General features: G+C 40.3%; 1 protein-coding gene across 6 annotated transcripts in view; it reads right to left on the bottom strand.

The window, feature by feature from the left end:
* Nucleotides 1-22,073, bottom strand: part of Fam168a (family with sequence similarity 168 member A) — a 131,040-nt gene that overhangs the window by 24,173 nt on the left and 84,794 nt on the right. For 3 of the 6 annotated variants that reach the window (XM_048359821.1, XM_048359817.1, XM_048359818.1), the window contains exons 3-4: nt 16,993-17,067; nt 2,966-3,046 (exon numbers count right to left, since the gene is read on the bottom strand). In XM_048359821.1, coding sequence (XP_048215778.1) covers nt 2,966-3,046; nt 16,993-17,067 — 156 coding nt within the window. The remainder of the gene's footprint in view (nt 1-2,965; nt 3,047-16,992; nt 17,068-22,073) is intronic. The other 3 variants (XM_048359819.1, XM_048359822.1, XM_048359820.1) reach the window with 1 other exon arrangement.

Here is a 22,073-nt window from a genome sequence, read left to right as displayed (position 1 = left end):
CTGCACATTCCCTCCCTCCCGCCTTTCTTCCTCTTATTTTTTCTTTCTTTCTTGTCAGTGTAGTCTGTTTGCTAAAAATACTTCTTTCCTCCCTGGCTCACTGCATTCTGCTTTAAAGCTCACCACCTCCCTGACTGCTGCCAGTGAGGCCACTGAGCCTCCCGACTAGGAAGACAATGACTCTGCCTCACGCCTGACCTCAGCTGAACTGCCGTGGCTCACCTCCCTTGGCTCAGATCTCACAGCACTTTAACATATGGTATGTATGACAATCAAAGCCTCTTCTTAGTTTTCAAGATAGAACTTAGCAAATTTCATCAAGAATTTAATCAGAGAGAATTTCTGTAGATTTTATTGTTACTACCTCCTATTATAGATCTTTCAGTCTACTGATTGGCTTAATCAGTCACTTTATTGATTAAAGATAAATACTGGTGGCAGGGATGATGGAAGGGCAACTTTGATCAAGAAAATCAATACTGAAGTGTCATAGATTTTTAGCCCATAAACATCTATAGTTTCACTCCTCTAACAAACTCTTCAGAGTCAGTGATGGTAGCTTACTCAAGTGTCAATCCACTTTGTCTTCTAATGCCTCAGCCTTACATAACAGGGCCAAAATAAATGCCTGCAGTGATGGTTCATTTTGTCAACCTGATTGGCTGAGGAAACACCTAGGAGATTAGTAAAGCATACCTCAAGGTGCGTCAGAAAGGTATTTTCAGAGCTGATTAGATCATGAGGGCTCTGATATAATAATTTAATCCACTGCTGGATAAAAAATGGGAGTAGGTTGAGCGGTGGAAGAACTTTCTGCCTGTTTGGAAGAACTAGGTCCCTGGGTATACATCCTTGAGAGCAGCATCTTGCCATGGTTCCTTCCTGTTGCAGCTTTCTGGCTTCTGTCTGCTACAAGGTGAACAGCTCTCCTACCACACCACCAGGTGTTCTGTCCAAGCGCATGGGGCCAAGTGACCGTGGGCTAAACCCTTGATAGCCGTATGCTAACATAAATCTTCTCAAGGTCTTCTGAGCACAGCTATGTACCTATGGAAAATGCTTACATCTATATAAGAACCTTAGAGATTCTTTTTTTGGGGGGGGGGCCAGTCCTGGGCCGTGAACTCAGGGCCTGAGCACTGTCCCTGGCTTCTTTTTTGCTCAAGGCTAGCACTCTGCCACTTGAGCCACAGCGCCACTTCTGGCCATTTTCTGTATATGTGGTGCTGAGGAATCGAACCCAGGGCCTCATGTATACGAGGCGAGCACTCTTGCCACTAGGCCATATTCCCAGCCCAGAACTTTAGAAATTCTAATTTATTTGCATAAAATAGTCCTTGTTTGCAAAAAAAAAAAAAAGGAGCTAGCTGTCTTGACAACTTCATGGTGTGTGTGTATATGTGTGTGTGTATAATTTGATGTGACTCATGGTGTGTGTGTGTGAGAGAGAGAGAGAGAAAGAGAGAGAGAGAGAGAGAGAAAGAGAGAGAGAGAGAGAGATTTGCTGTGATTGCAGGTTTCAAAATGTAGGTCTCTGGGCACTTCTAGTTTAAATGTCCCCGAACAAAGGGAGCAGTAACGGTAGCATGGCTTCTGGGCTGGCATAGAAGAATATGGGACAGGGGATCTGCCATGGGTTCTAGTCCATAAGCTGTTGGTTGTTCACTGGGAACTGTGGGACAAAACTGCCTGTCTGGATCTCTATTGTCAAGAGGAGAGGTTGAACTGGAGAATCTGAGGTCTTTGTAAGTTTTCAAATTCTATAATAACCACTAAACAAGAAACGGTCTATGATGTGACATTTAAGGTCTTTCCAAATTTGTAGGCCCTTGCAACCTATAGTTTCCATTCATCCAGCCCTCCACCCATCTGACTCCATGTTTCAACCATTCCCACTACTTTTAGGTTCCTAGCAGTGGTGTGTTCCACATCTAAATGCCTCTGCTATATTTCCCTGAAATGACCACTCTTCCTTTGAGTGCTTTAAAAACAAAACAGTCTAGTTTTCCTTCAAGTCTCTGTTGAAAGCTCCTGTGTGAACCTTTCCCTATACTTTCACTCCAGGCACACTGTGGCTCCCTTCTCTCTTCTAATATGTGTTTCTTCTATAGTACTTATTGTATTGTACTGCAGTGAATTTGCTTATATGCCAGGCCCCCAAATGAACTCTAAGCTACCTGAGGCAAAGATGACATTTAAATTTTTCAATCCCAGTATGGAAGACACTCAACAAATATTTATTGAGTTAATGAAGAGCTTACATAAAACCACCTACAACCCTGAGGTAAGTAATTACATGGAACTCTCAGAGGTGAGGTGATTTCCTCAAGGCTTTACAACTAGTGGGATGGGGAATCAGGATTCAAACTCAAGACTTTCTAACAGCAGTGCCTTTCTTCCTTTTGCCGTTGAGTGTTACAATACTGGCTGAGTTGGGAGGTTAGAACCAGAAGTGCTGCAATGCTACTGGCCCAAACACAAAACAAGTATTTTCAAACCCATTTTAACCTCTATCCAAGTGTCATGCCCTTGTTATTTTTGAAAAACAAATAGCTCATCTTACCCTGAAAAATCATCTTTTTTTACCCTCTGGTGGCAAGTCTCTCACTCTCCCAAATCCACACCCAGGAATCTGCTATGTGTGTATGTGCGTGCATGCATGTGCACACACACATTTGGGTTTCCCAATGGCTGCCTCAGGGAAACAGCAAAGAATGGATTTACACATTGCTTGAGAAGACCAAAAAGGTTCTGTGAGGAGGCTGAATGTTTCATTCCAGCACAGGAGGGATGAGCCAATTTTTAAGTCCCCAGGAAAATGAAAGAGACTCTACTCCCACTCCCACCCTGAGGTTGATCTGCCCCAGTTCCCAGAGCAGCAGGGCCAAGAGGTGGGTTTGTTTTTTCAAACAGAGCTCTACTTTTTGCACCACCTTCTGAACTGCTGCTCTAACTCTCTGCTTACCTGGAGCATAACTGGGGCTATTGGCTGGGTAGAGGCTGGGATTGTAGGCAGGGGCCGCTGCTGGGTAGGCTGTAGGGTAACCTAGAAAGAAACAAGACACACTTTACTCAGGCGGAAGATAAAAAGCAGATTTCTGAGGATACAGAATCCATATTAACAGACTTGGATTCTCTTGAATCAAGAGAAAAGTCATTAATATCATACCATCAGTACATGCAGATTTTAAAATCTATTTTAAAAAAGTAATACATGTGATATGTCTGTATCCTTACTGTTTTGTTTTTTAAAGGGAAACTCAAGCTGTAAGTATGGTTCAAGTAGAGAGCCAGTGGACAAGCAAGCTGGGCAATTGTGAGCCCTGAGTTTAAGCCCAGGTACTCAAAAAAGAAGAGGAGGAACAGGGAGGAGGGGAGGGGGGGAGGGGTGGGGGTGAAGACAAGGGGAAGGGGAAGAGAGGAAGAGGAGGAAGGAGGAGGAGGAAAAACAATATATATAATGTGTATATAATGAAAAGTGTAAGCTTATTTTCACATCCTTGCCAGCCACACTTCTCTCCTCCCCAGAGGTAACCCCATTAACATTTTTCCAGACAGCTTTCTATATGGAAAAGAGACCAAGTCTCTTTTGTAACATCTGTCAATTGTCATGGTGTTAGTACTCTCACATGCCAATATGAAGCTGTTGATATCACTGAGTACATATACACACATATACATGTATGCACATATGTATGTATACATAGGCATGTCTACAGATCTCAGGTAGCTTACTTGTCACTTCATTAGCAGTCTAGAGGTGTGGCACTTCTCAAGAAGATACTCAAGGGGTCTTGACTTTATATGAACATACATGTACAAACATATGGTAAGTAAAATACAAGGAAATATGTACATAAAATTTTTTTGTTGAGGGTTCAAACATAGGGCCTCATGGCAAGCACTTCTACTAAATACTGTACTCCCAGCTCTATATCTCGTTTTGCTTTTTTGAAATTTTCTATTGTGGCAAATTAAGTATAAAGATCTGCCATTTCAATCACGTAAGTGTACGATTCAAAGACATTACATTTGCAATGTTGGTGCAAGTATCACCAATATCTGTTTTCTACAGCCTTTCAATCATCTCCAACAAAAATCTCTGTCACTTTAATAACAAGAAAAGCACAGGATTTAAAGGGAAGGTTATGGCAAGCGTTTGGCAATTAGAAGATAATGGGGCTCAGACCAGGGCAACAGCAGAGGATGATAAGACTTCAAATATGTTGCCATACTGCTTTCTAGAAAAGACTATTAATTTGAACTTGTACTAGCAGTGCATAAGTGCCTGTCTCACTAGTTCCTGCAGCTTTTAAATGCTCATTGGTATTCTCACTAACAATGGAAAGCTGGTTTCAAAAGTCAAAGATTAAATCCCTAAATCCCTAAAAGCTTCTTTGGGATTTGTAAATTTTGAAACTTTAATAATGTATCTTTGTTAATATGCTGTTCCATAAATCCTTTCCAACTCCAAAGAAAATTTGTTTCTCTTTACACTCTTCCCCCATTTTCTGATTTTAGAACTGAGGTAGCCAACTTGTCACTTAATTAGCAATCTAGAGGTGTGGCACTTCTCAAGAAGAAAGTCAAGGGGCCTAATCTGTAAAGCTAAGTAATTCAGTTTTATGGCTGAAACCTCTACTCATCAGCTTCATGTAAGAAAACTGCAGCCAGCTGGGCCCTGGTGGCTCAGGCCTGTAATCCTAGCTACTCAGGGGACTGAGATCTGAGGATGGAAGTTAAAAGCCAGCCCAGGCAGAAAAGGCCCTGTGAAACTCTTATCTCCAATTAACCACTCAAAAACTAGAAGTGGAGCTGTGGCTCAAAGTGGTAGAGTGCTAGCCTTGAGTAAAAGAGCTCAGGGATGAGTTCAAGCCCCACAATGGAAGCAGGGAGGGAGGGAGGGAGGAGGGAGGGGGAAGGGGGAAGGGAGAGGGAAGGGGGGAAGGAAGGAAGGGAGGGAGGGAGGGAGGGAGGGAGGGAGGGAGGGAGGGAGGGAGGGAGGGACTGCAGCCACTCTGTCATTTCAGATGGTTTTACTTTAGGGATTATAGACCATTCTTTAACATTTACAAGTAGAATGACCATATGTATACAGAGTGACTCAAACTCATGATTTTTGTGCCTCAGCTTTCAGAGAGCAGCAGCAGCAGAGGTGGTAATAAGAAACATGCTAAGAGTCTTCACATATTTTGCAACACTATTTTTTGAAAGATTAATTTGAGCTTGCACTGCAATTTTAAAATGTTCACTGGTGCTTTGATTTGGTATTTGGAAGCCCAAGTGTTAGGACTGCAGGTGTACACTTTTAGATCTGACTTAGAGTAAGGTTTTGTGTTTTTTTTGTGGCTGTAGCATAAGAGCTTAAACTTGGGGCCTCAAGCTATCACCTGGCTTTTTTGTCTTCTGTTGGCACTCTATACTTGGAGCCATACCTTCAGCCATACATCATTTAGAACAAGGAAGAGTTAAAAGGGTTTCTGCTATGATCCGCAACACTCATGTTTGTCTACTCTCCCTGTGTTTATTCAGCATAGTATTGTGTTAGAAGTCTTTTTTTTTTGTTGTTGTTGTTGTTTTGGCCAGTCCTGGGCTTGGACTCAGGGCCTGAGCACTGTCTCTGGCTTCTTTTTGCTCAAGGCTAGCACTCTGCCACTTGAGCCACAGCACCACTTCTGGCCATTTTCTATATATGTGGTGCTGGGGAATAGAACCCAGGGCTTCATGTATACGAGGCGAGCACTCTTGCCACTAGGCCATATTCCCAGCCCTGTGTTGGAAGTCTTAATCAGAGCACTGAAGCAAGAGAAATAAAGGTATCTAAATAGAAAGGAAGGAATCAACTTACCCTGTTTATCGCAGGCATAATTACAAGTAGAAAAATTTTAAAACTCCACCAAAAATTGGTAGAAACAACTTTCTGAATTCAGTAAAAATCAAGAAGGCAATCTCAAGTTATAAAAAAAGTTTTAAAACATTGAAGTCACCTAAGTTGCCAGAAGTATCAAATTAAAATTAATTTTACTTAAATTCATAATATATTAGGGCCCAAATATTCAGTTAAGCCTTTTAAAAGCTAGCTATTATCACTTCAAACATAAGAAAGAAAAATCATATTTTACTTCTGAATCCTTCCCAAACAACTTCTCTACAGATTTTTTTTCCATATTAGTAGATGATAACTCATTTTTCTAACTCTAAGGTTAAAAACCTTGGTCAGTTTTTGCTTATTCTCTTTAAACTATCCACAACTATCAGCAATCCTTCCAATTCCATTTTTAAAACATACTCAGAATCTGGCCATCTCTCAATTACTCCACATTTTCCATCCAGGCCCAAGTCATAATGGATCTCACCCAGATTATTATAAACACCTCAAACATGGTCTCTCTGCTTGTACTGTTGATCTCATATAGTCTATTTTCTACAGTAGTCAGAGTGGTATTGTTATAACAGTAAGTCAGAACATACCCTGAAGTAGCTTACAATGACAAGGAGAGCTAAATCCTTTTAATGATTCATCTGGGGCCCTGCTACCTATCTGATATCCTCTCTTGTTATTTGCCTCCAGCCACAATGGCCTCCTCAATGTTCCTCAAATATGTCAACCATTTGTCCATCTCAGTCTTTGCCCCTTGCTGACCGCACACTCCAAAGACTCTCCCCACAGGCTGTAATTCCAGGCCCCAATCCTCTACCTCCAAGACTTGGCTGGATCTCCTGAAGCTCTTTTGTCAATGACATACCCACATATATATTTCACCACTGCTCATAAAATAGTTTCTCAGAACTGTATCTATATTTTTTTGAAGGTCAAGACTACAGAGAATAAATGTGTGAGCTTTACTCCTTTATAGTTCAAAGGTTGTAGTAGTGATTAGCTTTCCTGGAATTGTGATGTGTACATTTTAAACTGCTTTATAGATGTCAATACAATCTAATCCCCTTTCCTTGTTCTTACTAGGATTAGGGCTCAAGAAATGCAAAGCTATTTTTATTAATATGGAAATTAGAAATTATTTCAAAATAAATCAAGGGACTATTCTTGAAACTGCCTGATCTTTAGAAACTGTAAACAGTAGAGTATCAAAGGGCTGGTGGAGAACGAACTCTCTGGCTTAGGAAGACTAAGAGGATTAGTTCTTTGTGGAGAAGGGGACACTTAGGCAATAAAGATATTTTAGATCTGAAGTTCATTATTAAAATGAAAAGTACTGTTGCATTTCCAGTTTGGTCATAAGTCCAGAGTGATTTTTTTAAAAAAGGTCTTTATTTTCTCAAAATAAAAGGGAAGAGGGAAAACAAAAAAGATGCTATTTAGAATGTGTACTATGTTCTTGGCACTGTGCTAGGCACTTTTTTAATCTGAGTTAATTTTCACCTTAAGGACAAAATAAATCATTAGCTTCATTTTAGAGATGGGGATATTGAGATATATCTTACACAGCTAGTGAGTAAAGAGAGTGGAGTCAGAACTCAGGCCGAAGGAAAATAAAGGCCATTACAACCAACCTCACTATCTCTGCTAAAACCTGAGTCTAGTCAGTCTAAATGTTCATATTTGACTGCCATTGGCCAAGATTCTTTTATTTCATCTTCAACACTGGCAAAAATAAGATATTATTTTGGAATTAATTTGGTCAAAGAAGCTTCTACTTAAAACAAACAAAAACTATTTTCACTCAGTATCTTTTTGTTTATTTGTTTTGTTTTTGTTGCCAGTCCTGGGACTTGGACTCAGGGCCTGAGCACTGTCCCTGGCTTCTTTTTGCTCAAGGCTAGTACTCTACCTCTTGAGCCACAGCTCCACTTCTGGCTTTTTTCTATATATGTGGTGCTGAGGAATCGAACCCAGGGCTTCCTGTATACGAGGTGAGCACTTTACCACTAGGCCATATTCCCAGCCCATCACTCAGTATCTTAATATAGGTCATGTTGATTTTCCTGAAAAGTATCACAACGACACTGAATTATAGTTACAGGAAGTACTGGAGTAACTGGGCTCAATTTGCAACCCTGTGCAGGAATGCCCTTTCTAGTGGCCAAACTGGTGGGCGGCACAGCTTCTGCCGGCACCCTTTCTAATGACAGTATGGTCGGAACCTCTTGAGTCATTCAAGGTTCCTGCTGGAGGGCAGCTGGAACTCTGCCTTACCCCTAAATACCTCTTAAGCCACTGAACACAAACCTCATAGAACACAAATCTGTTCCCTCTGTTAAAGATGCCTTTGTTTCTCTAGTAGAGAGAAATAGCACAGATAGATTTCTCATAAATTATTTTTCCTGAATTTTTTTCTTGTAAAAATCCAAAACACCAAATTCTTTCAGCCCTTTCATCCTCTTTTGGGTGCTCACTTTTATCATATTTTAATTTGCAAATTCCCTTCCAAGTTCAATTTTTCTTTCTGTGATCTTCACTCCTTTGCTGATATTTCCCCCTTAACTTAGTCTGGCAACAGTAGCTCATGACTAATCCTAGCTACTCAGGAGAATGAGATTTGAGGACTGTGGTTTGAAAAAAAAGCAACAAAATTAAGGAACAGCATCTTAGCCCCAGGATGGGCACATAAAAAGCAAATTTTTAATTGAACTCACATAACAAGGTTTTGATGGTGGTGGGAGTGACACATAAACTGATTTATTCGGGATTTCTTCTTCATCAGAATAGTTACCAGCTAGCAAATGCTTATTCTGTGTCAGCATGGCACAAGTACCTTCTTTACACAGAGGTTTGTCTATAGGTCACTTAAATTTTTATCTACATATATATTCAGAATGTTGGGAATTGAAGAAGCAGTTTGAGAAGGATTAAGAATGTCAGGGGGCTGGGAATATGGCCTAGTGATAAAAGTGCTCGCCTCGTATACATGAAGCCCTGGGTTCGATTCCTCAGCACCACATATATAGAAAAAGCCAGAAGTGGTACTGTGGCTCAAGTGGTAGAGTGCTAGCCTTGATTAAAAAGAAGCCAGGGACAGTGCTCAGGCCCTGAGTCCAAGCCCCAGGACTGGCAACAAAAACAAAACAAAACAAAAAAGAAATGTACTTGCCTTACATATGAAACTGTAACCCCTCTGTACTTCACCTTGACAATAAAGAAGAAGAAGAAAAAAAAGAATGTCTACTCAGGGCTGGGAATATGGCCTAGTGGCAAGGGTGCTTGCCTCCTATATATAAAGCCCTGGGTTCGATTCCTCAGCACCACATATATAGAAAACGGCCAGAAGTGGCACTGTGGCTCAAGTGGCAAAGTGCTAGCCTTGAGCAAAAAGAAGCCAGGGATAGTGCTCAGGCCCTGAGTGCAAGCCCCAGGACTGGAAAAAAAAAAAAAAAAAAAAAAAAAGAATGTCTACTCAAAGGAAGAAACATTTTAGTTGGCCTTGAAATATGAGTAGAAGTTTATTAGTTATATGAAATGGGGACAGAAATATACATTCATTCTACACATGAAGGCATGAGGATATATGTGACATTAGTAACGTATGTAAATAGTTCAGTATGCTTGGAGTACACATTGTACAGTGGCAGTAAATTAGGACAAAAAGGTAATCTGATTTAGGGACAGGGATAGGGAGCAAACATATATGAATCCCTGATAAAGGGATGGAACTTGCTACCAAATAGTAGGAAGCCTTTGGGAAGGATTTTTTTTTTTTTGGGGGGGGGGGGTGGTCGGTCGTGACTCTTTAACTCTGGGCCTGGGCACTGTCCCTCAGCTCTTCAGCTCAAGGCTAGAGCTCTCTGCCACTTGAGCCACAGCACCACTTCCGGTTTTCTGGTGGTTAACTGGAGATAAGAGTCTCACTGAGCTGGCTTTGAACTGAGATCCTCAGATTTCAGCCTCCTGAGTAGCTAGGATTACAGGCGTGAGTCACTAATGTCCAGCTTGAGAAGGATTTTTAACTAGGGCGTTTCAAGTTTGTGTTTTAGAAAATGACTCTACTGACCATGTGGAAAATGATTCAGAACATGCAAGATCAGAGGAGAGATTTGATAGGATGTTATTCCAGCAGCTCAAAAGAAAAGCAAAACAATGGGATAGAAAAACGGGAAAAAACTACAAAGGTATTTAAAAGGGTATTTAGGAAACAGTCTACAAAATTTGATTCTGAGAATAAAATCCTACTTTAAGGGATGTGAGCTGAGAAGCTGCAAAGCAAGGAGAGATATTCTAATTGTGGGGTTTACAGCAGCCCCTCTTCTGTAATAGGAAGAAAAAAAGCAAACTAAATGGACCCTGGAATCTGTTAGTGTATCCCTGACTTGAAGATGCTCTTACTAGCTGGGAGGCTTGACTATTGAGAGTGCTAGACTGTTGAGAATGCAAGTCAACCCTAGCAGGCAAGGGGCTAAAGTGCTGGCTTTGGTCCTGCTCACCAAACCTGAAGCTTAGCCAGCCAGTATTGGATTCAGGGGCCACCCATGAAGCCTCCTGCTTGTAGTGATGGAACTTTAGGGTATGAACTATGAGTGAGGCAACTATTCTCAGGACAGCCACTTAACAAGAAAGGGTGGCTACCAGAACTCAGCTGTGCTATGACTCTGCTAATCTTCAGGGAATGCATGCCTACTCAACTCAGGGCAAGGGCCGGCTATCTCCAGATCATTCACCTTTGCTAAGCCCTAACAGATAAGGCCAAACCCTGAGCAGGCTTAACTTACCAAGTCATAAATACACACACACACACACACACACACACACACACACACACACACACACACAGTTTGCTAAGATGCTCATTAACACAACTGCTCTAGGTAAGAACATAAGGCCAAATGTGTGCCATTCCTCAGAGGGAAAAATTCTTCAATAAATCTAAAAATATCTCTGCAGTTTCTTATCTACTAGAACAGGAGACATTTTAATGGAAAGCAGATGGCCTATTCTGCTTCAATCTCCAATCCAGAGTGTGTTTGCAACTTTTTGCTTGGTGCTTGGGAACACTCAACACATTCCACGTTGTTGTTGTATGGCCTGACTGCTGTGCATTTATATTCTAAATATAGATAAAAGAGCAGGGTAAAATTTTCAAATTGACTATTGGGTCCATGATTTTTTTTTTCCTCCAGGACAGTTCATTCTCTCACTATATTTTCTTTTTAAAGAGATATTATTTAAATTCAATAAGATATAATAGGACACCTATTTTCCATGTAAAAGATACAATTAGCTCCCCCATTCACAATCTCAGTCTAAAGAAATCAAACATATAAAATAAAACTTTAAGTTGGGAGTTTACGCTTGGCACAATGGTTCATGCATGTAATTGAGAGGCAATGTTTGGGAGAACTGAATTTCCAGCTTGAGCAGGAAGTTTCAGGAACTCCATCTCAACCAATTAAGCACCAGGCATGGGAACATGTGTCCATCACCCTTATTCACATGGGAGTAGAAATAGAGGAGGATCATGGCCCAGGCTGCTCCAGATATAAATGTGAGAACCACTTTGAAAAATAACTAATGCAGAAAAAGCTCAAGTGGTAGCCTCTCCCCCATCTCCTCAAACTGGGTGTGATGGTGAATGTCTGTCATACCAGCACTCAGGAGGCTGAGGCAGGAGGTAGGGAGTTTGAGGCTAGCCAGGGCTACATAGCAAATTCTAAGCCATCCTGGATTATAAAACAAGAAAGACCCTGTCTCAAAAAACAAAACAAAACAAACAAAAAACTACCCTAAAAATTTCCAACTATGAGAAAAGAAGACAAGAAATGTACTCACTGCCTTACATATGAATTTGTAATCCCTCTGTACCATACTTTGACAATAAAGAAAGAAGTTTAATAAAAAAAAGAGAAAAAGACAACAAAAACAGCAAAAAAAAAAAAAAGAAAGGAATATGAAAAAGCATCAGTATGAATTTAGGATTAGAAGTATTTCTTAGATAAGATCAAAAGATAAGATCAACAGTGGTTAAAGCTTTACATGACAAAGGATTCCATAAACAAAGCAAAAAGAGAGAAAAAAAACCCCACTTGCAACACATATAACACATGGTTGAATAAAAAGAAACTTACATGAGCTGGGGATATGGCCTAGTGGCTAGAGTGCCTGCCTCGTATTCATGAGGCCCAGGGTTCAATTCCCCAGCACCACATATACAGAAAATGGCCAGAAGTGGCGCTGTGGCTCAAGTGGCAGAGTGTTAGCCTTGAGCAAAAAGAAGCCAGGGACAGTGCTCAGGCCCTGAGTCCAAGCCCCAGGACTGGCCAAAAAAAAAGAAAAGAAACTTACATTATTCAATAGAAACCAAAGACTGGCTTTTTTTTTTTTTTTTTTTTTTTTGGCCAGTCCTGGGGCTTGAACTCAAGGCCTGAGCACTGTCCCTGGTTTCCTTTTGCTCAAGGCTAGCACTCTACCACTGGAGCCACAGCGCCACTTCTGGCTTTTTCTGTATATGTGGTGCTAAGGGCACCACATGAGCTTCATGTATGTGAGGCAAGCACTCTACCACTAAGCCATATTCCCAGCTCTCAAAGGCTGGCTTCTGTGGCCCTCAGGTCCCACCCTCCTGAGGAGCTAGGATTGCAGGAATGAGCCACTGGTACCTGGCTAGGCAAACACTCTTACAACCAAGGTATAGCCTCAGGTGGTTCCACGTGTTCAGAATTACCTTCTATTACTGGAGTCTCCTACAGGTATAAAGTGTATATTGTTCAAAGCTATTTATTTTCTACTTAGCCTATCAATTATTCAAAGTGAAGTTTTTTTTTATCGTATGTGAGTGTAATAGTTCTGGGACTGGGCCTTGCTCTCTTGCTTAGTTTTCTCCACTCAAAGCTGGTGCTCTACCACCTGAGTCACATCTCCACTCTCAGCACTTCGCTAGGTAATTGGAGATAAGAGTCTCTTGCATTTATCTTGCATTTATCTGCCCAAGCTGGCTTCAAACTATGATCCTCAGATCTCAGCCTCCTGAGTAGTCAGGATTATAGGTGTCAGCCACAGGCACTCAGCCAACAGTGAAGGTACTGAAGCCTCCAACTATTATTGTTGAATTGGCTCTTTTTAAATATTTATTTTATTTTATTGTATAGGTGATATATAGAGGGGTTACAGTTATGTAAGTAAGGTAATGAGTACATTTCTTGTCTAACATTGTTACCCCTCCCTCATTTTTCTCCCACTTTCCCTCCCCCCAATGCCCCTTTTAATATTTTGGTTGGTTGTTGTTTTTTTTTACATTTTTATTGTTACTGTAAAGGTGATGTACAGAGGGGTTACAGTTATATAAGTTAGAGTACATTTCTTTTTGAACAGTGTCACTCACCCCTTCCCTCACTTTCTCCCAGTTTTCTCCTCTCCCCCACAAGTTGTATATTTCATTTTCAACATAGTATCTACTATCACTGCTGCCTTTGTTCACCCTTTGTCTCACCATTTGTGTTCCTCTTATCCTCCAAAACAGATAAATTTACAACAAGGCAAAAGGCACAGAAAACAAAAACAGCAACAAAGGAGGAAAAGAAAAGCCCTGTTTCCATTTCTTGGAGCTCATTTTGATAAATATAATTTTATATAACCATGTACACCAGCTATTGAGCCTTTGTGATCCTCTCCTAAGAATATCCTCCTTTGGTCTCACTGTGTGAATGTCTAGAGACCTGTATAATTAATCATGTCCACATGTATTTGTCTTTTAATTTTCATTGTGTTCACTTGTAGATTTATAGGGACATTCTAGTTATGACAAATGAGAGAAAAGATGAAATCTATGTTTCTCTGACTCTGGCTTACTTAGAACTATAGACCCATTTCTGATGAACATTGATGCAAAATTTCTCAATGAAATTCTGGCAACTGAACTGGCTCTTTCACACTTCATTAGTGACAGTTCTTGTTTTATGTATTTTGGGGCCCTATCATTAGGTACAAGTATGTTCATAAATTTTATGTCTTCAATTGAATACACTTTTCTCATAATAAAATACCACCTTTTATCTCTCTCAATATCCTTTTTGTTTTAAATGTTTTAAATTTGTTTTTGTCATATGTGTCTTATATTCTGATGTTTGCTGTTTATATGATCTTTTCCCATCATTTTTCTTTCAAAGAATCTTATCTTCTAAAGTATGTCTCTTATGTATCACATATAGTTGAATCTTGGTTGTTGTTTTTATAGAATCTAATATTATTTGTCTTTGGATTCCACTCAGAAAAGACCGTAAGCAATGGAAGACTGTGTTAAAAGTAAGATGTTGACAGTAAAAGAAGAGAAGGGACAGGTTGAAGCGATGGGAAAGTCTAGAGAAATTTTTCTTTTATTAATGGAAACAAGGCTTTTTCCCCATTAAAAATCAAAGGGAAATAAAGTATAAATCTAAATGTTCTGGCTGTCAGTACTCACTTTTTTTGGCGAGTACTGGGGCTTGAACTCGGGGGCCTGGGCACTGTCCCTGGCGTCTTTTTGCTCAAGGCTAGCACTCTACCACTTGAGCCACAGCACCACTTCTGGCTTTTTCTATATTTGTGGTGCTGAGGAATCGAACCCAGGGCTTCATGTAATGAGGCAAGCACTCTACCACTAGGCCATATTATTCCCAGCTCCCAGTACTCACTTTTATACTCATGAAGTCTGTTTCTTAGCATCTTTCTTAGCTAACGTTTTTCCTAGTGATAGAACTTATTGTAGCTAGAAGGCCAGAAATCCATGCTTTTTAGAACTGTGCATATGTCAAATAGTAACATATGACTGACTGCCTTTTAAAAGTGAGTCAAAGGCCTAGAATTCGAACCCCAGTATCACCAGAAGAGAATCAAGTACACAGTTTGGTGAGTTCAATTAAATAAATGCTTGAACACGTTTGTGCTAGATGCTATGATGACTCAAAAAGGAAAAGATACAATCTGTTTCCTCTGTGAACTCACTTTCTATTGGGAGGGAAAAGCAAATGTGAGAAACCCTGGTATGAAACAGCCTGAGATAAAGGTCCTCATAGAGGCCTTAGTGTTGTGGGGGAACAGGGAAGAAAGACAAGTTTGTGTAAGGTCTGGCTTCTAGCTACACAGAGGCTGCTGCAACTCAAACTAGAGACAGGAGTCCTGAACTTGCGTTTTGGAGATCCATCTAAATATTCCTTTTCTTTTCTTTCTTTCCTAGGTCTGAGACCGGGACTCAAACTCAGTACCTGGCTAGTGCTCTACTAACTGAGCCATGTCTCCAATTCTTAAATATTCTCTTTATGAGTCAGCAAAAGGAGTTTCCTGCTGTAGCTGTCCTAAAGGAGCCATCACAGTCTACTGGGAAGAAGAAGGGCTCTGAAAGTATGTGGATTCAAAAGCCAGCAAGCTAAAAGATGTGAAGGCAAATGTCTGTGACAAATGTCACAGCACTGACCACAGAGGTTGATTCAGCTGATGTGGCTGGCCAGACGGGTGGCCCCTTCCTCCCTCACTACTCTATATGTGTCCCTCCCAAAGACATGTGCTCACTTGAAAAGGATGACCTTCCCCAACAGAAAAGGACTATTTTTCAATTAAGGATAGCTGAGTAGCTGTACTTTCTTGATAGAACCTCTAGAAAAAGTCAAATGTCCCATTTATGTCTCAAATATGAGACTGTAACAACGTTTCCCTGGTCTCCCAAAGCACTGCAATATCCTCTATTGTGTGCTAGAAAATTAAACTACTTGGAATTCTAAATACTTTGTGCAAAATATCTCACATACATGGCAAAGAGTGGTGTATTTCAATAAATGTCACTCCCCACACATTATTTTTCATTACAAGTTCTCTGTTGAAATGGTATGTATGATTGTCCATGCTGTGTTGTGTGAGTGTGTGTTTGTGTGTGTGTACATACAGGAACTAGGGTCTTGAAGTCAGGTTCTTATAATCTCATTGGCTTTTTCTGCTCACAGTTGGCACTCTACCATTTGAGTCATGCCTTCAGTTCCAACTTTTTTTTTTGCAGGTAAGAGTCTCATAGATGTCTACTCTGGCTGGCTTCAAACTGAGATCTCAGCCTCCTTAGTAGCTAGGATAAGTCCACAGCTTAAAAAAGACTAAAATGCCTTTCCATCATTCGAGGTACTTGGTCAACCGTAAACTAGACAAAAGGAAAGCTTTTAGTCAGCTTGGCTTTCTGTGGAAACACTGAATCAGTCATCATATTCTGAATATAAGTAGTTTTTTTGTGTATTGTTGTGTGCCTATGTGTGTGTATTTACAATCTGTTGTGCATTTGGCAGGGGTATAAGATGCAAAAGTAGTGGTTCTGGGGACTGAATCTGAGGCCTTGAGTGCTCTATCACTGAGCCATTTTTGTGCATCTTAAAGCACTTTTGTCCCTCCTAAGAAATGCATAAATGAAGGTGTCCTCACACTCCTGCAGCTTTCTTTCTTTCTTTCTTTCTTTTGGTAATGATATTTCATTTGTTTTATGGTTAAGTGAAAGGATTAATCTGAGGATCTATCAATGCCAATAAACACATTACATTAAAATGCATTTGAAATTCAAGAAAACATAGAGGAGCTCCATTTTTTTAGGAGCTCTATTTTTAATACATGAATTGTTATTTTATAGAGGATGTGCTGTCAATCCAATTTGTGTAGCTCAGACTGTTATTTAACCTGTCTATTCACAGGATTCTCGAGAGCACAGTGGCAGGACTATATCAGTAGAGTTATGACTGCCCTTCTTAATTAGTTCACAACTTGCTCACTAGTTTGGGGTAATTGGAACAAATCCCTTCTGCAGTTTTATTTCTAACTAAATTCAGTCACTCATTTCTGCTTTGTGCTGCTGGCTAATCATGATACAAATCTAAATGATCAAACTAGACTTCCTTAGATAAACTAAGGTGAGTTACATAATAGTACATAGCATATAATTTTTGCTGAAAAACAATGCACTTTTGAGCTGAGCATAGTAGCTCACACATGTAATCCTAGATTACTTGGGAAAATGAGATCCAGAGTTTGAGGCCAGCTTAAGTAAAAAGTTTACAAGATCCCATCCCAACCAATAAAATGCTAGAGGTGGTGGTACGCACCTGTTATCTCAGCTTCAAGGGAGGAATAAGTAGGAGGATTGTGGTTCAGGCTGGCCCAGGCATAAACGTGAGACCCTATTTGAGAAATAACAAAAGCAAAAGGGCTAGGGGCATGTCTCAAGTGGTAGAGCACCTGTCTGTAAAGTACACAATCCTGAATTCAAAGACCAGGACCTCAAAGGAAAAAAAAAGAAAGAAAGAAAGAAAAACGAGATAAATGGACACAACCAGTATTAACAGTGATACAGAGAATTATCATGGGTATATTTCTTATTTTCCTCATACATGAACATTTTCTTTTTGAGATAGTCTCTGGATGTAGCCCAGGCTGGCCTCAAACTGTGATACTCTTACAGGGAAGCAAAGACTTCCTGAGTGCTTTAATAAAAGGCATGCACTATCAAGCCTGATCAAACTTTTTAAAATATCTTTTTCTAAAATTAAAAAAAAATCACTTCACTTGGAAATGAGAAAAAAACAAGATAAACTATACGATGATTATACTTTTGGACACTTGGGTAGGTTCACTTAATCTCCTGTAGTTACACCTTTAAGGTGTTCTAAGTGCCACTTATCTTTTACATAGCGCCAAGCCTAGAATGTGAGTACCTAGACTTTCCAGATACATATAAAAATGTCTTAAAATCCTACTGGACTCTACAAATTTAAAGGGTTCATTTCAGGTGTGTGTGTCAGTCTTGGGGCTTGAACTCAGAGCCTGGGCACTGTCCCTGAGCTCCTTTACTCAAAGCTAGTGCTCTGCCACTTTGAGCCACATAGCCATTTCCAATTTTCTGGTGGTTAATTGGAGATAAGAGTCTCATGGACTTTCCTGCCTGGGCTGGCTTGAACCACAATCTTTGAATCTTAGCCTCCTGAGGAGCTAGGATTACAGGTGTGAGCAACCAGCACCAGGCTGTGAATTTTTTTAATTTAATTTTTTATTGTTATTATAAAGGTGATATACAAAGGGACTGTGGTTACATAAGTTGGATAAAGGGTATGTTCCTTTTTGGACAATGTCTCCCCTTCCCTCACTCTAAAGGATTAATATTCCTAGGGACTTGGTCCTAAGGACTAGTAGGTGGCATGCATGCCAAGCTTGGATTTTGCAATAAAGTGAAACATGGAATGTGTAAGTCATAAATGCTTGGAAAATATTGTCATTTCAACATTTTTGAGGGGGGAGGAGTTCAGAGCTATCACTAGGTTACCATGTGACCTGGGTAAGAACCATATGGTCCTTACCAAATTTAAATCTGCTTCCTTGTCTGGGGGGAAAAAACTATTAAACAAACATTTCCTATGAAAAAACTCTGATCTTGAGAAGTTAGGTAATTTTTTTTGTAGTTATATAAGTGACAGTTAAGATAGACTGAAATCCTATTTATCTGACAAAGAGAATAAATTGGAAAGGGAAATGTTTGACTCTATTTTTGAGTTATTTGTGTTTATTCCCCTTTTAACCTGGAGGCATCAGTAGAGCTTTCTAAGTACAACATGAATGATACTATGTACTCTGCTGAATTGAATTAGAAAGTGCAGTGAATTGCGATAACTCAGGGCCTCATCTTAACAACTGAGCAATTAGTTCAATCTAGTCCTCTGAATTTTATTGCTTAGTTGATTATGGCTTATAATCAGTGAAAATTGTAACAGGAAGTCCAAAAGTATTACACAAAAGCAACATACTATAAAGAAAACAACATTTCCTAACTCTGGACAGCTCAATGATCCCAGGCAAGTTACTTAGCTACTTTGCACCTCAGTTTCCAATCTGTAAGATGTGAATGGCAATAATTTACTCTCCAATTACCAAGCTACATTAAGCATAGGAAAACCCAATTCTAGGGGGGAAAAGGATTCCTAAAAGGTTATGAAAAAGTTACCTAAGAAACATCTAAAGAGAAAATTTCCTGGTAATACTAACTGCCCTCAGGACTTCCTGAGAACTCAGTGAAAACTTATGACCACTGAACAATCACCTAAGGCAAAGAAAGCATACAGTAAGTCCAGATTCTTCCTAACTCCTCAAATCAAACTTAAAGTCCTAACTTATTCATTCATATTCCGAAAATACCGAATATCTACTGTATGTCAGACACTGTTCTCTCTAAAAATGTCACAAACACACTCTCTTCCCCATCCCAAATACTACTCTTAGTTCATCTCCAAATGCCTTGACTAGTGGGGTTTGAACTCAACACTCAGGGTGTTCCCCCCATGCCCCCCGCCCCCCCCACCGTCTCTCTCTCATGATCATTGGGCTTGCTGAAACTCAGGGCTTGGGTGCTGAGCTTTTCTTCTCATTCAAGGCTAGCATTCTATCACTTTAAGCCACAGTGCCACTTTTGGTTTTCTGGGGGTTAATTAGAGATGAGTGTCTCTTGGAGTTGGGTACCCGTGGCTCACGCCTGTAATCCTAACTACTCAGGAGGTTGAGATCTGAGGCTCTTGGTTCAAAGCCAGCAGGGCAGAAAAGTGCCTGTGCGACTCATCTCCAATTAATCACTCAAAAACCAGAAGTGAAGCCATGGCTCAAAGTGGTAGAGTATTAGCTTTGAGGAAAAAAAAAAAAAAAAAGCCCCATAGCACCCCCCCCCCCACCTCTCAATAGAAGAGTCTCACAGACTTTCCTGCCTAGGCTGGCTTCAAATCTTGATCCTCAGTTCTCAGCCTCCTGAGTAGCTAGGACTACAGGAGTGAGCTACCAAGCACCCAGCAGGTCCTGTTTTTTTGAATGGTTATTTTTAAATTGGGGCTCAAAAACTTTTCTGTCTGGGCTGGCCTTTAATTTTGATCCTTCTGCTCTCAGCCTCCAGAGTAGTTAGGATTATAAGTGTGACTCACTGGCACCTGTCTTTTGATTGAAATGTTTAAGAACTTCCTACCAGGTCATCTCATCTTCATTTCATATTCCGTCTCCCTCTCTCTCTTTCCCCTTCCTTCAACCTATCCTTACTGCATCCAAAAGGGAGTTTTCGAAATAGATAATCCATCTACCACATCTGAAACACTCTGATGGCTCCCCACTGTCAATCATATAGTTCTAAACTTTTTTGCAGGGCACAAGGACTTTTGAAGTCTAGCTTTACTTCTACATGTTTTAGTTCCTTTGTAGAGCCTGTCCTGAGATTATTCCCACTGTCCTCAGTGGTCCAACAGTCCTTCTCTTGTCCTTTGCTTCCTTCCCTGCCCCCCCCCCCTTCTAAAAGTCTTTCTTGACCTTTTTCTTTCCAGAGCAGAAGAGTCTTTTTCAGGCTAGTGCCATAACTAATTTTTCTTATAGTCTTATCAAATACAGACAGGCATGATGGTGCACACATTGGTAATCCCAACTACTGAAGAGACTGAGGAAGAAAGGTGAAGAGGTTCAGACTAGCTTGGGTTTATGGTGCACAAATGTAATCCCAGATGAGAGAGGGGGACAGAGGAAGAAGAGTAATGAGTTTGAGGACAACTTGAGCAACATCAGGGAGACCCTCCCCCTCTCAAAAAATTACATTTCCTGGGGCTGGGGATATAGCCTAGTGGCAAGAGTGCCTGCCTCGGATACACGAGGCCCTAGGTTCGATTCCCCAGCACCACATATACAGAAAACGGCCAGAAGCGGCGCTGTGGCTCAAGTGGCAGAGTGCTAGCCTTGAGCGGGAAGAAGCCAGGGACAGTGCTCAGGCCCTGAGTCCAAGGCCCAGGACTGGCCAAAAAAAAAACAAAAAAATTACATTTCCCTTTTTCTTACTGACACCCCCCAAAATTTGGTGGATTCAGCATCAGTCTAGTGATGACCCCCTAACACGAACTTATATGTTAGAGATGAGCCCTTTTACTTGAGTGCTTATGACCTACTCTTTTCAATCTCCCTTGTTCCTTAATTGCTAAGGCTTAACAATGGCTGCCTTGGGTGTAAGAGTCATTAGCTAGGCCTTATATGCTAGGGAAGTACTCTACTGCTCAGCCATACCCCAGCCCAAGCCTCTTATAAAGTAGGACAAGGACTACTTTGCAGAGTTGAGATGATAGGAATTCTAACAACAAAAATCAACCAATATTACATATATATATATATATCAAGTATTTATATTAACCCCAATTAATCATTATTTTCTACTGGTATTTATTTTATAATAGAAGGTACCAAATAGAGGAGCTAATTTACTTGTCCAGACACTGGTGGATATTTTGAGTTAGATAACGCAACACACTCCTGTCTTTGCCCTTACCTGTCTCTATTACTAAGACTAAAATATTCATTTTGCAGCCTTCTGCTAGAAGGAATAGATGGCTTAGTTCTGGTCAATGATTGTATAAAAAAGTCTGCTAAGTGAATTCTAGTAAAGTCTTTGCTTCTTTAGTAAAAGGATATACATTACTGATGGCCCCTTAAACCTCATTTTTTCCTCAACTTCAACCTTAGATACCTAGGCCTATGTCACAGCAGGTGTTTCAGACCAAAAGGAAGGCCCAAAGTTGTGGGGATATTGATTTTGAAATTACTGATTTAATAAACCAATGCCACTGTCCTCTAGACTTCTTTTAAAGTAAAGCAGGCATACTTTCTACTTTCCTGTTTAAGATATGCTAGTCAAATCTTTCAGGAACATTTTCTGTATTTATTTGTTTTGGTTTGGTTTTTGTGCTGGTCTTGGGGCTTGGACTCCAAGTCTGGGCACTATCCCTGAACTTCTTTTGCATAAGGCTAGCAAAACTTGAGCCACAGTGCCACTTCTGGCTTATTATGTGATTAATTCAAGTTAAGAGTCTCAGACTTTTCTGCCCAGGCTGACTTTAAACTTTGATCCTCAGATCTCAGCCTTCTGAGTAACTGTGTGAGCCACTAGCACCTGGCCATTCTTTGGTATTTATAAATGACACATTAACTAGATGATGAAGATGAGATGTAAACTTAAGAAGTTCTAACAACATAAGAAACATCTGGTATTAGACTGAATAGGAAATAGGTACTCATATGATGAAAATTATTATATTATCATATCTCCACAAGATGTCAAGCCCTCTGAAAACTCAAGATAGTGTCAGAAACCTAAACCACAACAGAACTGCTCAGGCAATTCATACTC

The sequence above is a fragment of the Perognathus longimembris genome, chromosome 13, assembly GCF_023159225.1.
Source record: "Perognathus longimembris pacificus isolate PPM17 chromosome 13, ASM2315922v1, whole genome shotgun sequence".
In the NCBI taxonomy this organism is placed as follows: Eukaryota; Metazoa; Chordata; class Mammalia; order Rodentia; family Heteromyidae; genus Perognathus; species Perognathus longimembris.
This window is presented reverse-complemented; position numbering and strand designations above follow the sequence as displayed.